Here is an 18,085-nt window from a genome sequence, read left to right as displayed (position 1 = left end):
TTATTACTTGGTATTGGATTAAAACCACACTTTGTGGTATTGTTAACCCCAAATATCAGTTTCTGAGTTTTGTCATAAAGTTATTTATAAAAGAATACCTGTTGCTGTATATATTTTCCTGTGTGCTGAGATATTTGTATAATATCCACCTAAAGCTTATTATCCATCATTCTATTATAATAAGAGACGGGCTGTCACTGTGGAAAATCCCTCCTGAAGAAATGTATACTCAATGCTCAGTGATCCTTGAGGTGCAATCACAAACTGCCACCTCTCTCATGCTAATCTCCTCTATACAACATGCAGGCAAATAGGAAAGAAGATTGTAGTTTTTTTAACATGCAGACCACATTACCCACAATTCAGTGCGAGAGAAAAGTCACCGCACCTTCGCCGGGTGGAGCTTATGAACGTGGGAACGTCTGTGGGTTGTTGCGGGTCGCTGTTGGAGTAAAAATTGTTTGACAGGGAGGTGAGTCGACCTGTGCACGGGGACTGGAACAGAGAAGAGAAGTTTTTTTTTTTTTTTAGCGTGTCAGCGAGGCAGTTTCCGAGCGAGCCGGGAGGCAGCACACACAGAGAGACTAAATGATTTGTAGGAGTGTAAGCAACAGGGCACACAGCGAAATGTCAGGGACTGTTCCAGCCTTCAGCAAAGGGAAGCGCCAGTAGTCCACCGCAACGCGGAAAATCTTCTTCAGGGGGGTGAGAATGCGAATGGTGCGAAGATACCGAAGTCAAACGAAATGGAAACGATGTAGCGACGCTGCGGCATTTCATATAGCTAGAACTAACGGTAGAGTAGAGAATAGATAGCTAAGGAGCTAGCAGGTTAACTAACATACATGTAAAGTTATTCCCCGGAGAAGCTGAAGAAGCAGAGCCCAGAGGCGTCTGTTGAATCAGAAAGAGTTCATCGAAATCCAAGAAGATAAACCAGAAGATGCTTCGGAGAAGACTGAACCGTTGGGTATGTGTGCCTCCACACCACACGCACGCATATACACACACATACACACACATCGTTAGCTGCTGACACCCCGCTGCTCCGGCTAGCTGTTTAACTGCCATGATTCTGCCCTGGAAGAATGTAAGCTACCATTTCCAGTAATTTCCTTTCCCCCATTTTCGCTGTAAATGCGTGAGAGACTCCCCTGGCTCACGGCAAACTGTTACTTCACACTGCCTGACAACACGAACCAGCTGTTGTCTCACTTCATCAGCCAGTTAGCTAACTGCTAGTTAGGTAAGTTCTCCCTGCCGGGAAGTCACGACAGATGTGAGTTCATCAGTGTCATTAAACGGCAGTTTCAGTGTCTTTATTTTTGTGTATTAGACTACATGCCTGCTTTCCGCCATGTGAGCTCACCCTCTTCACATGCAGCCAGCAGTGGAAACAGTGTCCCTCACCTGTTTATGTAAAACAGCCCCGGAACTAAAGCTAAATAAAGAGAGCATCTACCTGTCTCTTGAGAGGTGGGCTGTTTTCTCTGGGGTCCCAACTGCTAAAACATGCCGTCTATTTAAAGGCACAGAGACATGCATCAAAAGATACGTCTTTTCCTGTTTGGTCTTTATAGAAACAATTAGACGCCAACCGATACTGGATTTCTGGGGCAGTATCGATATTAGAGAATAAAAAATTCTACTGATATCTTAGCTGATATTCACAGATACAAAATGTAACATATAGAAAACATAATTAACATATTTGGCAGTAAATTATGCATCAAATATGGTTAGCAAATATTTGGCAGGATATTTGACAGTTAAACAATAAACTTTGTGACAGTTTAACAGTAAACTTTTTTTTGTCACTCTAGTGTCTATTAATAGTTTTTTTTCACTGTGATTGAACAAGCCTGGTGGGAACCTCCACCAGGCAAAAAATATTTTTGCCCAAAATATCCATTAATTTGAAAATCAATGATTTGCATTTGTGAGGGGCCTCTGTGCAGCACTGCTGCGATGAATAATGCTTGCTGGGTTAATGTTTTGCAAATGTCCTAGGTTACACAGTTTATAAATGCAGATTATAAATGCAGATGATTAAGTCATCCCTTCCTTTTGATCCCTTTGTTTGAAGTCTTGAATATACTCAGCAAACAAAAACTTTCACATATTAAATTGCAGGCCACTCTCTGTGCCATCTGACTGAAGCTGATCGCATCAATATGCCATCCTGCACAGCTCGTCAGTTCAGGGGGTGTTCTGTGCTGACCACCAGGCCTGGAAAAAAATTATAATAAAATGCTTATAAAACTAAAAATATAAGAACAGTCTGATTTATGTTCTGTGAAAAAAAGTGTACATATACACTGATACAGATATAGACCAATATAGCTGTGATAGGCCAATATCGGCTGATAATATTGTCGGACCAATATATCGATTGGACTCTAGAAACAATTTATCAGTGAGCTGACAGAAAGTCAGTCAGATTTGACAGTGGAGCCATGTAAGCAGCAAAAATGCTATGTCTTGGTTTCTTGCTCAATGTGAGGATTTGCTGCTTTTTGGTGTTTTATGTCCTTTTGAATCGAATGTATTTGGATTTTGGACGATTTCCCAGACAAAATTCAACACATGAAGACTCTCAGAACTTGTGATGGAAAATTTATACTATTTTTTGACCTATTGGTTAAATTCATATTATTATGTATTATTCCGATAATTAAATGATACCCAACTAAATATTGTCTATAATAATATCTAATTTGACAGATTATGGCAAAGTATTTAATTTGAATTCTTAGACAAAATACTCTATAAAAGCCAATGTATATTTATGAAGGTTTTGGTAAACTTTAGTAGAAAAAATAATTGACTGTGGCTGTTACTTGCTTTTATCTAACTCACAGAAATGTCAGTTAGATTTGGCTCAGTCAGAGCTGTGGAATATTAAATCATCCATCTTGTCTCACTACATCTGAGCCTTGTTTGCCATCAGGTGTGCATAAAATACAGGTTATGTAAACTTATTTTAAAAATATAAAAATGTGAAATTATCAGTTACCCTATTGGCCAAGGAAGTATAAGTAAAAATCCAAATTATACTTTCCTGATGGTTTGCATTGGAGTTGAAACGATTAATCGACAGAAGATCAATCAGTCACAAAATTGACAATTGAACCATGTAATTAGCCACAATAAATCTCTGGATCCAGCCTCTTAAATTTGAGTATTGCTGCTTTTCTTTGTTTTTATGTTATTGTAAATAGAATGTATTTGGATTTTGGACCATTGTTTAGATGAAATCAAACATTTGAAGACTCTCAGAACTTGTGATGGGCATTTTATACAATTTTTTTTATTTAATAAAAAAAATTAACACGGATTAAGTCTTCATGCAGTCTACCTGGAATCCTGAAGGTGCATTATAGCTAAGGTCCCTCCATTCTCTAATGTATCTTTGTATCCAGCCACTGGATTTGTTTAATGTAAGAAACTGGTACTTTGCCAGCATGAACTGCTTTGACATCATATTTCACGATTGGTCAGTTTAATGCTTACCCTTTTAAAGTTCATCCATTGGTTTCACTGCCCTTCTCATACGTTAATCAGTCATGAGTGGGCTAGTTCAAAGTGGGGCAACTGTCCGCAAGGCCAGGTTTATAAATGCTAAACCGCCTTTACTGCCTCTTCATCATCCTCTTATGCACCAGTAACCTGTTGTCACCAGTGGGTTGAATCCCCCACAGGCGATGTGAGCAGTATAGATACCGACAGTGAATAAGGGGAAGCAATATAATAATTATGGTGCCTGACCCTCCTCCTGGCCCCTCTCTAAGTGTTGCCAGGTCAGCTGATTTTCCTGCTTCTGGAGAGGATTGCTGCTGTAATTTCTCTTCAGTGTGAGCTGTAAATAATATTTTGTGCCGAGCAGCCAGCCACACTGTCATTGATGCACACATTGCCGTTATCTCGGGCTCTGGCTCTCTGCCTCCTGATTCACACCACCCTCCCCTTGCCCACGGGAGGTACATGTGCATCATGAAGAGGGAGGAAAGATGGAGGGGAGGGGGGGCTCAAACCAAAAAGCACAGAACAGGCTCCATGTGTCTCACTTGACTCCCCCACTGTGGTGTACTGTGCCACTAAACCATGAGTGTGTCTTTGGAAAATCATTAAAGATGGGCTGTGGGAATGAGTGGGGCTGGGCTTTTCATCAGGGGGGAAGCTCCAGAGGTTGTAATGCTCTGACAGGAATGCAAAATCACACAGTTGCCTTTGATGTTCGTTCAAGCCCTTGAAGGCAGCAGTATGATCTGTGAGAGGTGGAGCCTGGCGGAAATGTGATAGTATTCATTGTGGGAGCCCCTGCCTTGACTGCAAGGAGAGAACAGCACCGACACATGAAAACACCATCATCACCCAGGCAGCACCGTAGTATCTTTTTTTTGCACCATGGTAACCAGTAGGCCTCCTCCTACTCACTAGCTCGGTTAAAATCACACGTGTGAAGTTTGTGATTTATATTTTGACTCTGTTGTAGTACTGTAACAAATAATAACTCTGCTCAGTAGTGACTTGAAGTGGTTAAGAGGCTGGAAGCTCGACAGGTGCTCTTACCTCAAGCACAATGGCAGGAAATAGTCACGCTGACACAAGGGGAATTGCTTTGTGTTTGGATTATATAATAATAGAATTTAGTGCTGAAACAATTAGTCATTTACCCAATTCATACCTTTTTAGGAAAAAATGGCCAGACATTCTCTTGTTCCAGCTTCTCAATTGTGAGCATTTTATGCTTTTTCTGTCAAACATGATGCACAGATCCTCTTTTTGTCAGGTCCAACCCGATACCTGAATTTGGATACATGGATAGTTTTTGGACACCCATATTAGAGGTGGGAATTTCTCTCACCTCACAATTACATTTGGATTTGGATTCCTTGGGCTATGATGCAAATAAAAAATGATTTTTGATGCATCAAAAATTTCTGTACATTATATTTTTTCTATGCGATTATTTACTTTTTTTTTTTTCTTTTTTTTTAATGTATGGAGTCCATCAGTCCTCTGCAGAGGCCCTAACCCTAACCCCCCAGTCTTTACTTCATAAAAACTTTATAAAAGCCCCCAAATATATAAAAAGTTGCATTATTGTGTATTTATAATTCATAAAAACATCACACTATGAAATCTGGATTGGTTTGTGGATTGTGATGTTGGTCCAATATCTGATGATGGAATTATATCAGTATCAACACCCACTACTGATATTGGATCAGGTTGGTCGCAATTTTATGATATGACATTTGTATTTGTACCTTATTTTCTGACAATTTATTATAAAAAAAAAAAGATTAATTAAGGAAATTATTGGCAAATTTATTGATGAAAATAATTGTTAGCTGCTGGGAGCCCTAGAAAAAGATAATTACTTGAGGCCCTAATATGACTGACAAATTTAAAAAATAAAAATAAATGGAAAATTAACTGGACTGTTTCTTGTGTTTAGTCAAGGTTGGTTTTTATTTACCATCGTACACTAAGAAAAATTATTGCATTTTAACGGCAGCCTCTTGGGGTTATTTAGGTACAAGCTGTAGACCGCCTAAAATATTGTAATGTATTTAGACTCAGTCGCACGTGAAAATTCCATGTGACAATCCACTAATCAGAGCATCATGAAGAGATTGCAGCCTACGGGTTTTCGTTTTGATTCATATGCACTCCAGTATGTCATGGAATTTGCACAATTCATTTACATAACATAGAGCATCCTCCTTTGATGCTACAAGTGTTTTTCTTGTGACTTGATATAGCTTCGAAGTTCACAACTCTGCACAGGGTGCAGCACCACTGGGGTCCCCGTCTTTCATAGCAGGGCTTCCCCTCACCCTTTTGCCCTCCTCTCAGTTTCTCTTCAGTCTGTCCATCCATCCTGCTGCAGGCTGATGCACCGAGGCCTGCCACTCTCAGATCTGCCTTTACTTGTCTGTGACCCAGGCAGTAGTAAGCAGGCCCCTTGCCTGGCAGGAGATGTTGTTATGTGTGAGGGATTGCATGTCAAATGCTTTTGGAAGCCCCAGGGCTCTGTAAACCTGTTTCTCAGGTCAGCTAAGAGCACCTGCAGGTCTGAGATGTACACACAAAGTTGTATTCACAAACTTGCCAACACAACTAAGTACACACATGCACACCAACTACACACACCTGCATATTAAGGTGATTTTGTGCAAACATCTTCTGCTAACATAAACACACAAGGTTAAATATACACTTCAGAGAAGTTATCTGCCATCACACTTCCCAGGGGAAGCTAATGTTTTGTTCAGCATTAAAAGAGGATGTTGTTTTTTTTTTTTACCTGCAGCAGCACAATACAGTACTTCCATCTGAGCGGCAAATATTTGGGTAATGAGCCTTAATGTCAAGTGGTAGGCCCATAAGTACTCAGTAATATCAAATATAACTCGTGCTTTTTTTCATTACTGTATTTTGAAGGAATATAAAGATTCTTTTATGTTTAATGTTAGATATATAGATACTATGATATATACACTACGCGTCCATTTGTCCATGTTTTCTGAAAGCTTATGGATTTGGACGAAAAGGAGCGATACCATTGGATGTCTTGGGAATAGTATAGCATTGTAGCCAATAATTCAAGTGAGACACGTCCACAAGACTTGACAAAGAAGTTTTGGAACTCCAAAAGTATTGGAGTGACGTTGGTCGTCAATTAGTTATTAAAACAAATTCACTGTCCTCATATATTTAATGGCTGCTCCAACCAGCACCATCTGCAATGTTGCCTCTGCTTTTGCCTCTTTCTCGAGAGGTACATCATTAGAACCTCCTCCAGGAAGTAGCAGGGCTAATAAATTAGCTACATGGTTTATCAGTCCATAGAGTCTTGTACTCGTTATTTTAGGCAGTATCAGAGACATGTTCCAATACTGGTATCAAAACAAACATAGTATTACTGTACTTTGAGTTTTTGATATCATTACATCCCTAGTATTTGGGTTTTGCTGCATGATCTGCTGTGCTTCAGAATCCTACCAATGTATTTTGCTATTTTGCATTCAGGTCCATCATGCTTTTCTACATTTGCATCTTGCATTTGCAGGAAGTAGTAGCACCTGTTGGGAACGTATTAACTGATGAGATACAAGAGCCCTCCACACAGTTGTCACTTTTGGGATTAGCTTAAGAGCACATCTGAAGGCCACATAGACCATACAAGACATGTAAGGTTTGATTTATCAGGTCTGTTTGATTAGGAGAGATGTGTATTGATTAGAGCTGTGCTTTTGCCGCCATTAGTCTTGCCCGGCGATCTGGCTGGTGAACAGAATTGCTTAGTCTGATTTCTTTCTCTTCCTTCCTCTCTCTCCGTCTGGTCTCCTGCATTCTGCCCAGTAATGGAAACCCAGCCAAAGGAGCTCATCTGCAACACACAGCAGGATAATAAATATATTTAGTGTCGGGAGGGAGGCAGTGTGGAGAAATAAACGGCGGGCTGTGGGATAGCGGGCTGATGAAATATAGTGGGGGAGTACGGAAAGCCCTGCGTGACTCAAACCTGAGAAACTGGAATGAAACCAGAGGGGTAGACCTGTAGCCTCTTTGCACCTCTTCATCTCTTCCTCCACCTAATGGACAGCCTCTTTCAGGCTTCCTGCAGTGGTTAACATTGGAGTGGGCGGGTCAGGTTGGATACAAAGGGACCGTGGATGGCTTTTTGTGGCAATTTTCCACTTCCTTTTAAAAGCTAGGTTGAATTCTCAGTTTGTACCTCTAAATAATTCAGGTTGCTTCATTTATTTTGAATTCTCCTCACATCGCTCCTCCCTTGCCTGACCCACGTATCCTCGCCAGGCTAGCGGCACTCAAAATGCATCCTCATCATCCATATATGTATAAAGGCTCATCCAGAGATTTTCTGTGCCATGCTCCAGCTTGAGCATTACCCAGAGAGCATTCGCAGTGAGATGTGAAGAGAATGCTGAGATGTGTGGGGGGATGTTTTTTTTTTTTCTTTTTTGTCTGTGTCTATGTCTCACTCTGTGTGTCTGAGCACAGAGGGGAAGAAGGAGAAACGCCAGCATCTGTGATGTTTCGTCATCCCAGTTTTTCATTGTCACCTGGAACGATAGGATACATCCTGCCACAGAGAAGAGGAACAGCAAAGTCCATGTGAGGATTTAACGAGCGCTGGAAGACATACGAACATGCCCTCCTCCTGTACACGCTCGCGTGAACACCTAGGTTAAGCAACAGCCTACAATTATTATCTCCACGCCAAACTCCCAGCTAGACAGGCGGTATTTCTCAGTCACGGAGAAAAATGAGTCTTTTAAAAGTGGTCACAGTTCAGTGGGAGGAAACGCTCAGCGAGAAAACCCAAACCCAAATCAAGCGTGCCCTCCGAGCAAAGGAAGGAAAGAGCCACATTGATTTTTGTCATTAGTCTCGTTGCCCTCCTATGCAGTGTCTAAGGATAATTAATTGAATAGCAATTACAGCCAGTGTAGCCTGGTACATTATTAAAGATAATGTCATCAGTAGGGCTGTAGCTGAGATGGAGATTTTTAAAGCTTGTCAGCATTAGGATGTACTGTAAATGCCTTTTTGTTGGTATTGCTTGCCTCTCTGCCAGACATGATGGCGGGGATGAAAGCCATTGTAGTGTTGCGTGGTTTAGTTAAGTTACACCACATAGAAGAAGCAGCTGGATCAAACACCTTCATCTAAGTAGCTGAATCTGGTGATTTGTTGCATACACGCACACACACACACACACACACACACACACACACACACACACACACACACACACACATGCACACACACACACACACACACACACACATACAAAAAAAAAACAGGGTACAGAGAGTATGTGCACTTGGCTGGAAAAACCAAACTCCATTTATGGCTACACTACTTTAAATTCTCTTTAATTATAGATTAAAGTGTGACTAGGCTGCTGCTAGAAAATGTGCTCCCTTTTCCTGATCTTAAAACACAAAGTGTAGAGGTTGTCTCCATAAGAACCCTGTGTGCGTTTGTCGTTCTCTCAGAGACTTACTGAGGTTAATTTTCCAGAGGATGGAGACAATGGGGACAAAGTTCAGGCTGAAGAAGGTGGAGTAACATGTAATCTCAAACCAAAGCCTCAGTAAATGAATGCTTTAAGTCTGTAAACTGCCAGTTAAAACACAACTTGCAGAGTCAATGTAAAACTTGTACCCAAGTTTGCTGAGGGAAGTTCAGACTGTGTACTTGTCTTCTATTTAGTCTGAGTAAGTTTCTGTTATGAGAAACTGTGTTGTGTGACAAGCAAATGACCACAGACCTCTGTCAGCAGTGTGCATTTCCTGTTGTAACATCTTTGGACGTTTTGTCATCTTCTTTCATGTGAAACAATATCTGATGTCGACTGTCCACAGTGCTCACAGGTTTTTCAGTTGCATAGTTTGTAATCACATTAGGCACGGACAGAAACCTATGAACAGTAGACCTGGGCATCATTATTAAATCGAAAATCGATTGAAATGAGCGTTTAATTTTAGTAATCAAATCAAAGGTAGAATCAGCGATTGCCGATTGTATTGTGTTTTTTTGTTTTGTTTTTTCTCCACCCCCACCAACTTGTGGCGTCCAGCTTGTCTCCAGTGAAAGCAAAAACCCTTAAGAGATGGCACAGCATAGCTTACTGACGGTTATATAACACTTGATATGATATAGATCTATATATCTTTTAAAGAGGAATTGGAAAACAGTTATTGATATCGACTGAAAAGAAATTGTGATGAATTTTTCAACTATATCACCCAGCCCTAATGAGCAGTTCATTCTTCAGTTTGGGTCTTTCATCTCATGGCCACCTGTTATGTTGGCACAAGATGTCAGCAGTTTTAAGACATTTCAAAAGCTGCCAGCAGAAGATAGACGTTGCATAGTTTGCACAATATGTCTGTGGCTTTTTGAGGCGACCAAATGATTGAGGAAGCAGCTCCCAGTGCGAGGTCTAGTTGAGTCTCCCCTCCTCCCCATTGTCGAGGGACATGGTGTAATGTAGGCCAGTACCAGCCCGTGGTACAGTACACTCTGTGTCTCGTACAGCTGCAGGGATGCTCGTAGAACAATGAGCCTCTGCCTGTCTACAACAGCTCCTTAGGATCAGCCCTCAGTTCAAGTTGGACTATTATTACTCAGTGGGGCCATTCATCACTGTGTGCAAACAGCGGACAGAGGAGAGAGTGGCCTCTGATATGGGGTCTGTAGACTATGCCAAGTGTTGGGGAATCCATGATGGAGGTAACTTTTATTATGGTTTCATCAGGATGGGCTGGAAACTTTATCACGCTAAAATGTTTCCACTCGTTCGATATCAAGAATTATGGAGAATTTTTAATTACCTATTTTTAATACAGAACAGAAGGGTGAATTTAACCACTTTATATGGAATTTGACCACCTAAATTCAGATTAAACCACTCTATTACCTTTTTTTTTTACAGGTAATAGACTTAAAGAAAAATATGTCAAGGGATATGAGCCAGGGCATAATCATTATGTGCTTTCATGAATTTCAGTGAAACTACTGAGCAATTTTCTTATTGCTATTGATGAATTGTCTATTGCTGATATATATCACGTTTGTTTTATTGACCAGGCCTAGTTTCACTACAGGGTAATGGTTCTGCTTTTCCTTAATTTGAGCTTTAACTATCCAACTCCAAAAATAGTTGTTAGATGTACTGATGATATATGATGATATACTCTAAGCTACTAATGATATTTTAGATATTAAGAAATACAGAGGAAAGACTACCGCTGGAAATTAAAAAGTTTCATTCCAACCTAATGATGTGGTGTAATAATGGTATGAAATGTTTATTTTCCAGTGACACAATATGTTCTTAGTGTATGGAGTAAGCTGGTTTAATTATACTAAACAAGGCTTTTTGTGATTAAAAAACATATTTTTAGAAAGATTTATTAAATATCCATTACACATTAATAAAACAAAGCTTCTTTTGTGCTGAAATTAGACAAATTAGTGCACGTGAAACAGCTTTATTAGGAACTTCTTTGTTGCACAGGAAACGCAACAAAGAGGTGAAGACTTCTTAAAATCACTGTAGTGACAAACATTAATGTGCCTTTGTGCTATATTTTCTTCAAAAGATAAATGTAGCCTGTGTAAATTCTCTGCAGCCTCGGCAATGAGCACTTGGATGTGTAATCAAAACTGAGAGAGTTACAATTAGTGAGACAGAGTGAGCATGCTGGAAGAGGACAGGCAAGTGGGCTGACAAGAAAGACAGAGAGAATGAAAGAGAGGCGAGTGCCAGATAGAGTACTGCAGTGACTAACAGCATTGACTCAACACATGCATCTTTCCCCTAGCATTCAAACATTCATCACTCAGCTCTATTCAGCCTGTCATAATAGCAACTTTATGTTGCAGTTAGGCTGTTTTTACTGTTGTCATCAACATTTCTCGCAACGGTTTACTGGAGGTTAGGCATTTATTCATTCCATTACTCTCAGGAAGCCATTTGATGTTCAGGCCTAGATTTACTCTAATGTCATAGATCTTCTCTATGGACTTTCCCTCTTATAGTTTCTCCTGAACTGTATGTTGTGGGAGGAAAAATCTGCTAATAGGCGCCGCATAAAGCAGCAGATAAGGTTGACCTGTGATGAATCCACTTAAGCTGAGAGCAGCATCATAAAAACTGATAAGATAGATAAGATGCAGTTGGGGCAGATGTTAAGTTGTTGAATATGATAAAGGACTGAGACACACACATGCACGCACAGACATACACACACAGCCCACTCTTCTCATGAGTTAGAGAAATTAGAAGTACTAGTGCAAACCTGTTTGGAATGGAACGTTTGCTTGACCACTGGTGTTGCTGCTTGCAGCTTTGTCCCTCCAAACACTTCACACTTGAGACTGACAGTGTTAATATTCAAACTTAAATTAGCTGACACCTCATTTAGTATAAAGAGTTGTTAACCCTAACCTTGTTTCTACATGGCTCTGGGTATAAAGTCTAGGGCTGTATCTAACTTTTTTGATTAATCTAACAACTCTTTTTTTTTTGTGATTAATCAATTAATCTGTTGAACAATTTATTGATTGTTCTGCAGATTTTTTTTTTTGCTCGAGTACCATATGCTAAGAATGCACTAACCCCAAATAATTAATATTTTAATATTTTATTAAATCATCTAATCAGTCAGTCATCTAATTTCAATGTCACTATTGTGTTATGATATTAATAATAATTATAATGATGGACCCAACTTGTCAGATGCCTGATCAATGAAATACTGGACCTTAAATTTAAAAGGATTGCTGTGACACATAGAGGAATTATTATTATTGTTGCTGTTATTGTTATTATTTTCTGGGTGAATGAACAGCTTTTAGGAGTGTAATGCTATACTGATATAGATAGATCTATTGATTCAGTAATTCCGTATTATTGATGCAAAGTGAAAATTTCAATCTATGCAGTTATGTTTAAGATTTATCTTTATTTTGAAATTCCCATGACATGTCTGTGCCACAATTGCCAAGTCATAAAATTGTTGAATCTCAATTTAGCCTTGTTGCCTTTTTTGAGTTGACTTGTAACTGATTGTGTTAAATGGAAATATTATATTGTTTTATATCAATCATGGACCCCTGAATTGAATCGAAACAAAATCGTATTGCTGCAGACTGATATCATAAGATATTCTTACATCTTATCATGATGAAACTCAAAAAAGACGCACCCATCTTTGAGATTTCCTCTTGTCGTAATTGATGGACATAATTACATTGAGTAGTCTCATCCCCCGCTGCTATTCAGAACAGTGTTAGGCTGTTAATTCAAAATGTATTAATATTAAACATTTTGCATGTTCATGTTGCACCAAATTAGATACTGTGCTGCCTTAGGTTCCCAGAAATACACCTGCCAAGTTTGAAGTAGATTGGATGAACGGTTCTTGAGATAGGTGAGTTATGCTTACAGATAGAGATTCCTTGCTTTATTTAATGCAGCTTGGTTCCTTTTTTTCCTGAGAATTACATGAAAAGGACACCGAGGTCAAACGGGACCATGGACTTAACAGGGAATCTGTCGTCCTCTGTGTAGTGCAGTGTTATTAGTACACGTGCAAGACATAAAGAAGTACAAGCATAGGTCCCCAGTGCTCTCTCTTCTTCACACAGCTCCCTCACATCTCATTAAATGTGTTTAAGTAGATTTTCTGAGTGGATTTTTTTGAGCCTTAATGGCACTGCTCCTGCATTCCGTGCCGAATGAGCTCGGTGTTTTTCTCCCTCCTGTACCCAAGTTGCAAAACTGCAAGAACAGAGTGATCAGAACAAAGCTTAACCTACTGTATTCTTTTAGGCTCACTGTTTTTCAATTTGCTTCAGCACTTTTGTAAGAAAAAGTTACAGCATCGATTTAGTTTGACCACAAAATCTATTTGTGTCAGGATAAATAATACTTGCTGTGCCACTGTCACACCTGCTGTCACCGGCCTTTTTTCCTCCCCGCATCATGGTATCATCTTTATTTGCTGTTTGCTCAGAGATGCTTGTCAGATTAACTGGTTTGACTCCTCGTCTGGAGATACACATGTAAGCTGTGGGAGCCAAGCTTCAGTTAAACCATGCTGCCAACTAAAAATGCAACCGTCAGAGCACACTTTGCAGTCCAGAGCAGTCCTGAGAGCTAGAACCACTTGCTGTTTGTTTCTGACGGACTTGCGGGCCATAAATGGCAACATGTTTATATCTGTGAAGTAATGCTACATCTAGGAAAATCTTGTGCTGTTTTATTATTTTATTGATATGTCTGTGTCACCTGAGAGTCCAGAGTGAAAATCAGAGGTGAATGGCACATGCCTCTTGAACAAGTGCTGACTTTCAAGAATAAAAGCAGTAAATCCATCTGCCTTTGATGTAGTGCTTTTAGATAACAGTAGATGAATGGGTGTATTATGGCAGGTTGACCCTGACACTAACACATCTTACTTAAGGGATGTCCACACAAAATTGTTCCAGCTCACACCACAACTATAATGGCAATGACAATGGAGAGCAATATTGTTGGGCTCCCTTTCAGAGCGGTTTGATGAATGAAAAAAACACTCACTGTCCATCAAAATCCACCCAAATTTACAGGGTATAGCCGATAATGGGGCTGAACAGTTACTTGAAATATCATCAAAATCACAAGGGCTCATGCTTGTTTGGCACAGACCCCTGCAGAAAATCACCTCATCATTTTTATATTTTTCAGTGAAAGTTAAATGCCACAAAATACCACTAAAGTTGTGAGTCATGTTGCAATAGTAATATTTGTCTAAATAATTGCATTATGACTTATTTTCTGTTTTGCATATTGTCATATTGTTCAGCCCTAGCCAACAGCTCATTATAGCATTATAAAAACACAAGCTGCAAATTACACAAACTATTTACCGAGGCATATTGTCAAATGGTCTTTGGTGCTGATGGGGTCTCTGAAGTTACTTTGGTCTTTTTTGATATCCTCTTTGCTGATCACTGGCATACTGTCAAAAAGATGTCAACTCATACGAATGTATGAATGAATATATTGTTAAAATTGTAAAATATGTTGTTGGAGTCGTTGTCAAACAAATATGAAAAGCAAACAATCAAACAATCTCTAAGCAATTTATGGATTAATCAAGAAAATGAGCCACAGATTCACTGATGATGACAACAATTGTGCAGCCCTAGTATATATTGCATTGACTTAACTAACACAATGCCATATGGCCCGTAGTCGAGTTGGCAAAGATTATGTTTGGCAGGGTGGATTTCACTGTGGTTTAAGTGTAGGCTTACTCATTCACACATATGAAGAAGGTTCAAGCTGTTCTCACTGAGTGTAAACAACTGTACAATGCCATGCAATTGAATGCTTTGTCCCTCAATAAATATTGCCTTAAAATGTTTCTTGTCTTGGGACTGATAGTTCTTTGTCCACCTTCTTAACATATATAGAGTAATTATAATGCAATCCACAACACAGACTACAGCACCAGAAATGACCTGAGTTGAATCAACATGTCGTTGATACAGTGTCACTTGTATTTAAAAATACGTACTTTAAAAAGTTTCAGAAGGATTGCAGTGTCAGAAAGTGGATTGTATTACATTGTACTTGTCCTTGTAATTTTCTGGTTAGCCAGTGTGTCTGTTCAGCTAACAGCATGCAGATTGTGACAAAGCGGGACAGTCACTCACTGAATAGTGAGATGGTGTGACAGGACGCAGTGTCATCAGACCAGAGTCATCATTGAGAATTTGGCAGTAGCTGAATGCAGTCTTATATTCCCCCTGCTCTCAGTGATGCACCCCCCCATCCCCCGTCCCACCCCGTGCTCATTTCACAATGTGTGCATAATTCAATTTAGAGCATAATTTAATGTAAAGTTTCAGGCTCACTCAATTCTCTAATGCACCATTTATTTCTGACTGAGCAATTAGATCTCAGCTCAATTGAGCATTGGATGTTTATGTTATTGATCCTCATTCGCGTTTTGTAGCCGATGCATTTTTATTTTTTATCAAGGATGAATCTACTGTACAGTATTGACATACTGGCACTTGACTCTTGGCCACTTTTGCTTTACTTGCTAACATCATTGGCATTGAATGGCTTTGTTTGACCTTTGACAGTGAGGCAAAGATAATGCAATCAGTTCTATTTTTCCTTACATTAGCATTTTTTTGTGTGGCCTCTTGTTCACTATTTTGATGAGCATTGCAATCACGTAACTGCTCAAAAATGAAGAGGACCCCATAGTCTGACCCTCATTATGTTTGTCAGTGAATCTGCCACTAAATCAATAGCCATTCAATAGTTGTTGTTTTTTTTTATCTTGGGACCCTGGAGCATTACTTCCTCTTTTTATATAGAATCTCTTTCAGTATGAATTATGTGCATGTAGGTGCTGTGATTACTTTTTGAGAACCATCTTAGAGAGCCAGAGCTTATGTAGGTTGTTGCAATAATGTTGTCATATGGTGGGTTCACACCAGCCTTGTTTTCTCTGATTGGGCGGAACCCTGGAGCATTTACCCCGCAGCTGTGGTTTTATTTGGGTTGGTGTGACCACCGGACTCAAGCTCTGGTGCAGACCAAACAGCCACCTTCTGGTCTGCCTTGAAGGGGTGGTTTTGGATCATTATCATGTGAACTCCAAAGTAGAACAAATCACAGAAACATACCATTGTTGGTGTCATTTCATTGGTTAAAAAGGTTTTTCTTTATAGTTTGGTGACGAGTGAACTAGTAGTGTGTTTTCTACCAAAATGTGAACTGGCAGAGGAGAAACCTGAACTCACAATGAAGTGAGAAATTCTTAATTATTAAATTGTTTAATATCCGCTTTGTTATGACACTTCAGCATGAACAGAACCTGACTGTGCTCCACAATGTGCAATATCCTGGTAGAAACTGTCATTTGTTGTCTTTTTACAGGCTGTATGACCAATAATTGAACTTCATTCTTACCACTGTTTGAGGTTTGCCTTTGTGAATGCAAACTGTACCAGATTGAAATTTTGAACAACAGCCCCTTCTCCATACTCATCTGCTGGCTTGGCTTGACATAGTTTGACTTGGTGCCCCAGCACGACAGGGATTTGCATCTCAATTACAACAGGGCAACCTGCTTGAAGATTTGTCTTAAACTGACATGCACTTGTCTTGAGTTGAGGGCTGGTTACCGTTGGCAAGACATCAATGAAACTCACTTGGAGACAGGTTGGGCGTGATTTGGTCCCACTCCAGAGGTGGTCCGTTGGCATGTTAAAACTGTTAGCCCAGCATAATTTGACTCAGTGTGGCCAAAAGTGCCAATGGAAAAGCCCCAAATATATAATCCTCACTTTGGTTCGATTCAGGAACCAGACCTTCAGGCTGAAGATATACTTGTTTTTAACACCCCTACACTCCATATACATCATGGCTGCCTTGTGTATCTGTTAGGAGTGATGGTTATGTGCATCATCAGAAATTAATGCTATGCATACATGAACACAAACGTGGTTAAACAGCATGTGTATCTCTGGCCTTAGATCCCCTTTTCCATTCACATGTGGTGGCTTTGCTTGATTTAGTATGTGTGAACCCGCCTTTTGTCCACATAAGAAATACTGTTTGTTTGTCTGATAGCCCTGCAACCTTGAAACTATGGATATTAGCATGGCTCTTGTGCATAATCAATTCTTACAAGATTGGAGTAGGTGAAAGATTGGCACTATTGGAAGCCAGCCAACTAATACAGTTTGACTTGGATGACCTGTAACCTTAAAGAACGAGCCAGAGCCCTTTGCAGGTCCTTTGACTGGAGGCTGATTTGGTTTGTAAATTGTTCCCTACTTGCATTTTATGTTTTGTCTGCACAGCCGTTTTGTACATGATTGCTTTTTCTGGTCCTACATTGCTTCCTAATGTTAAATTAGGTGTTCGCAGAATTGCATATCTGGAATGCTGTTATTACATTTGTAGCATTTTGCAGAGTACACAGAGGAAGGATAACTGCCAGAAACACTGCATCTGATTCAAATAAATGAACAAGGTAGTCCATGGGGGTGTTCTTGGCTTAGTGCTCCTCCTGGGGGCTGGTTGTTGTTTGATATAGAAAACCTGGATGTGCTTGTGTCCTTGGATGCTGTTGTACTTCCTTTCTCTCACACTCTTTCTTCCTCCCACTCTCACTCTCTCTCTGCCTTCATCCTCTGGCAGCCAGGTCCGTCCGGTCCTGCTGAAGGGGTGTCAGTGTGTGCCGAGCGGGTAGGGGATGGTAGATTTGACAGCCATACTGAGGTGTGAACATGGCTGCTCATGCATAAGGGAGCACTATGTAAGCCTGCTGGCTCTCTCCTCTAGTCTGGACTGGAGAGACAATGGGAAATAATTCAGAATTAAGATAAGGATTAGGCTTTTGTGTTGTTTGATCATTAATGAGAAGCAAATTATTGCATAAACTGGAGTTATGCAGACCTTGTTTTTGTCCCCACATGCATAAATTAGGCATCCAAGTGTTTGAAGCTATTCTTTGATCTG

The 18,085-nt window shown here is 39.9% G+C and overlaps 1 protein-coding gene across 6 annotated transcripts in view; it reads left to right on the top strand.

Moving 5' to 3' along the window:
• The first annotated feature begins 409 nt into the window (after positions 1–409).
• The window catches only part of atp11c (ATPase phospholipid transporting 11C (ATP11C blood group)), a 61,909-nt gene continuing 44,233 nt past the window's right edge, over positions 410–18,085 (top strand). For 4 of the 6 annotated variants that reach the window (XM_084718912.1, XM_084718911.1, XM_084718908.1 and 1 more), the window contains exon 1: positions 411–970. In XM_084718912.1, coding sequence (XP_084575038.1) covers positions 944–970 — 27 coding nt within the window. In that variant the 5' untranslated portion in view covers positions 411–943. Of the gene's footprint in view, positions 971–18,085 lie in introns of all 6 variants that reach the window. The other 2 variants (XM_084718909.1, XM_084718910.1) reach the window with 1 other exon arrangement.

The sequence above is a fragment of the Lutjanus erythropterus genome, chromosome 5, assembly GCF_056507025.1.
Source record: "Lutjanus erythropterus isolate fLutEry1 chromosome 5, fLutEry1.hap2, whole genome shotgun sequence".
NCBI classification, from domain to species: domain Eukaryota; kingdom Metazoa; phylum Chordata; class Actinopteri; order Lutjaniformes; family Lutjanidae; genus Lutjanus; species Lutjanus erythropterus.
Note: the sequence above shows the minus strand (reverse complement) of the source record. Positions and strands in the feature narration are given on the sequence as shown.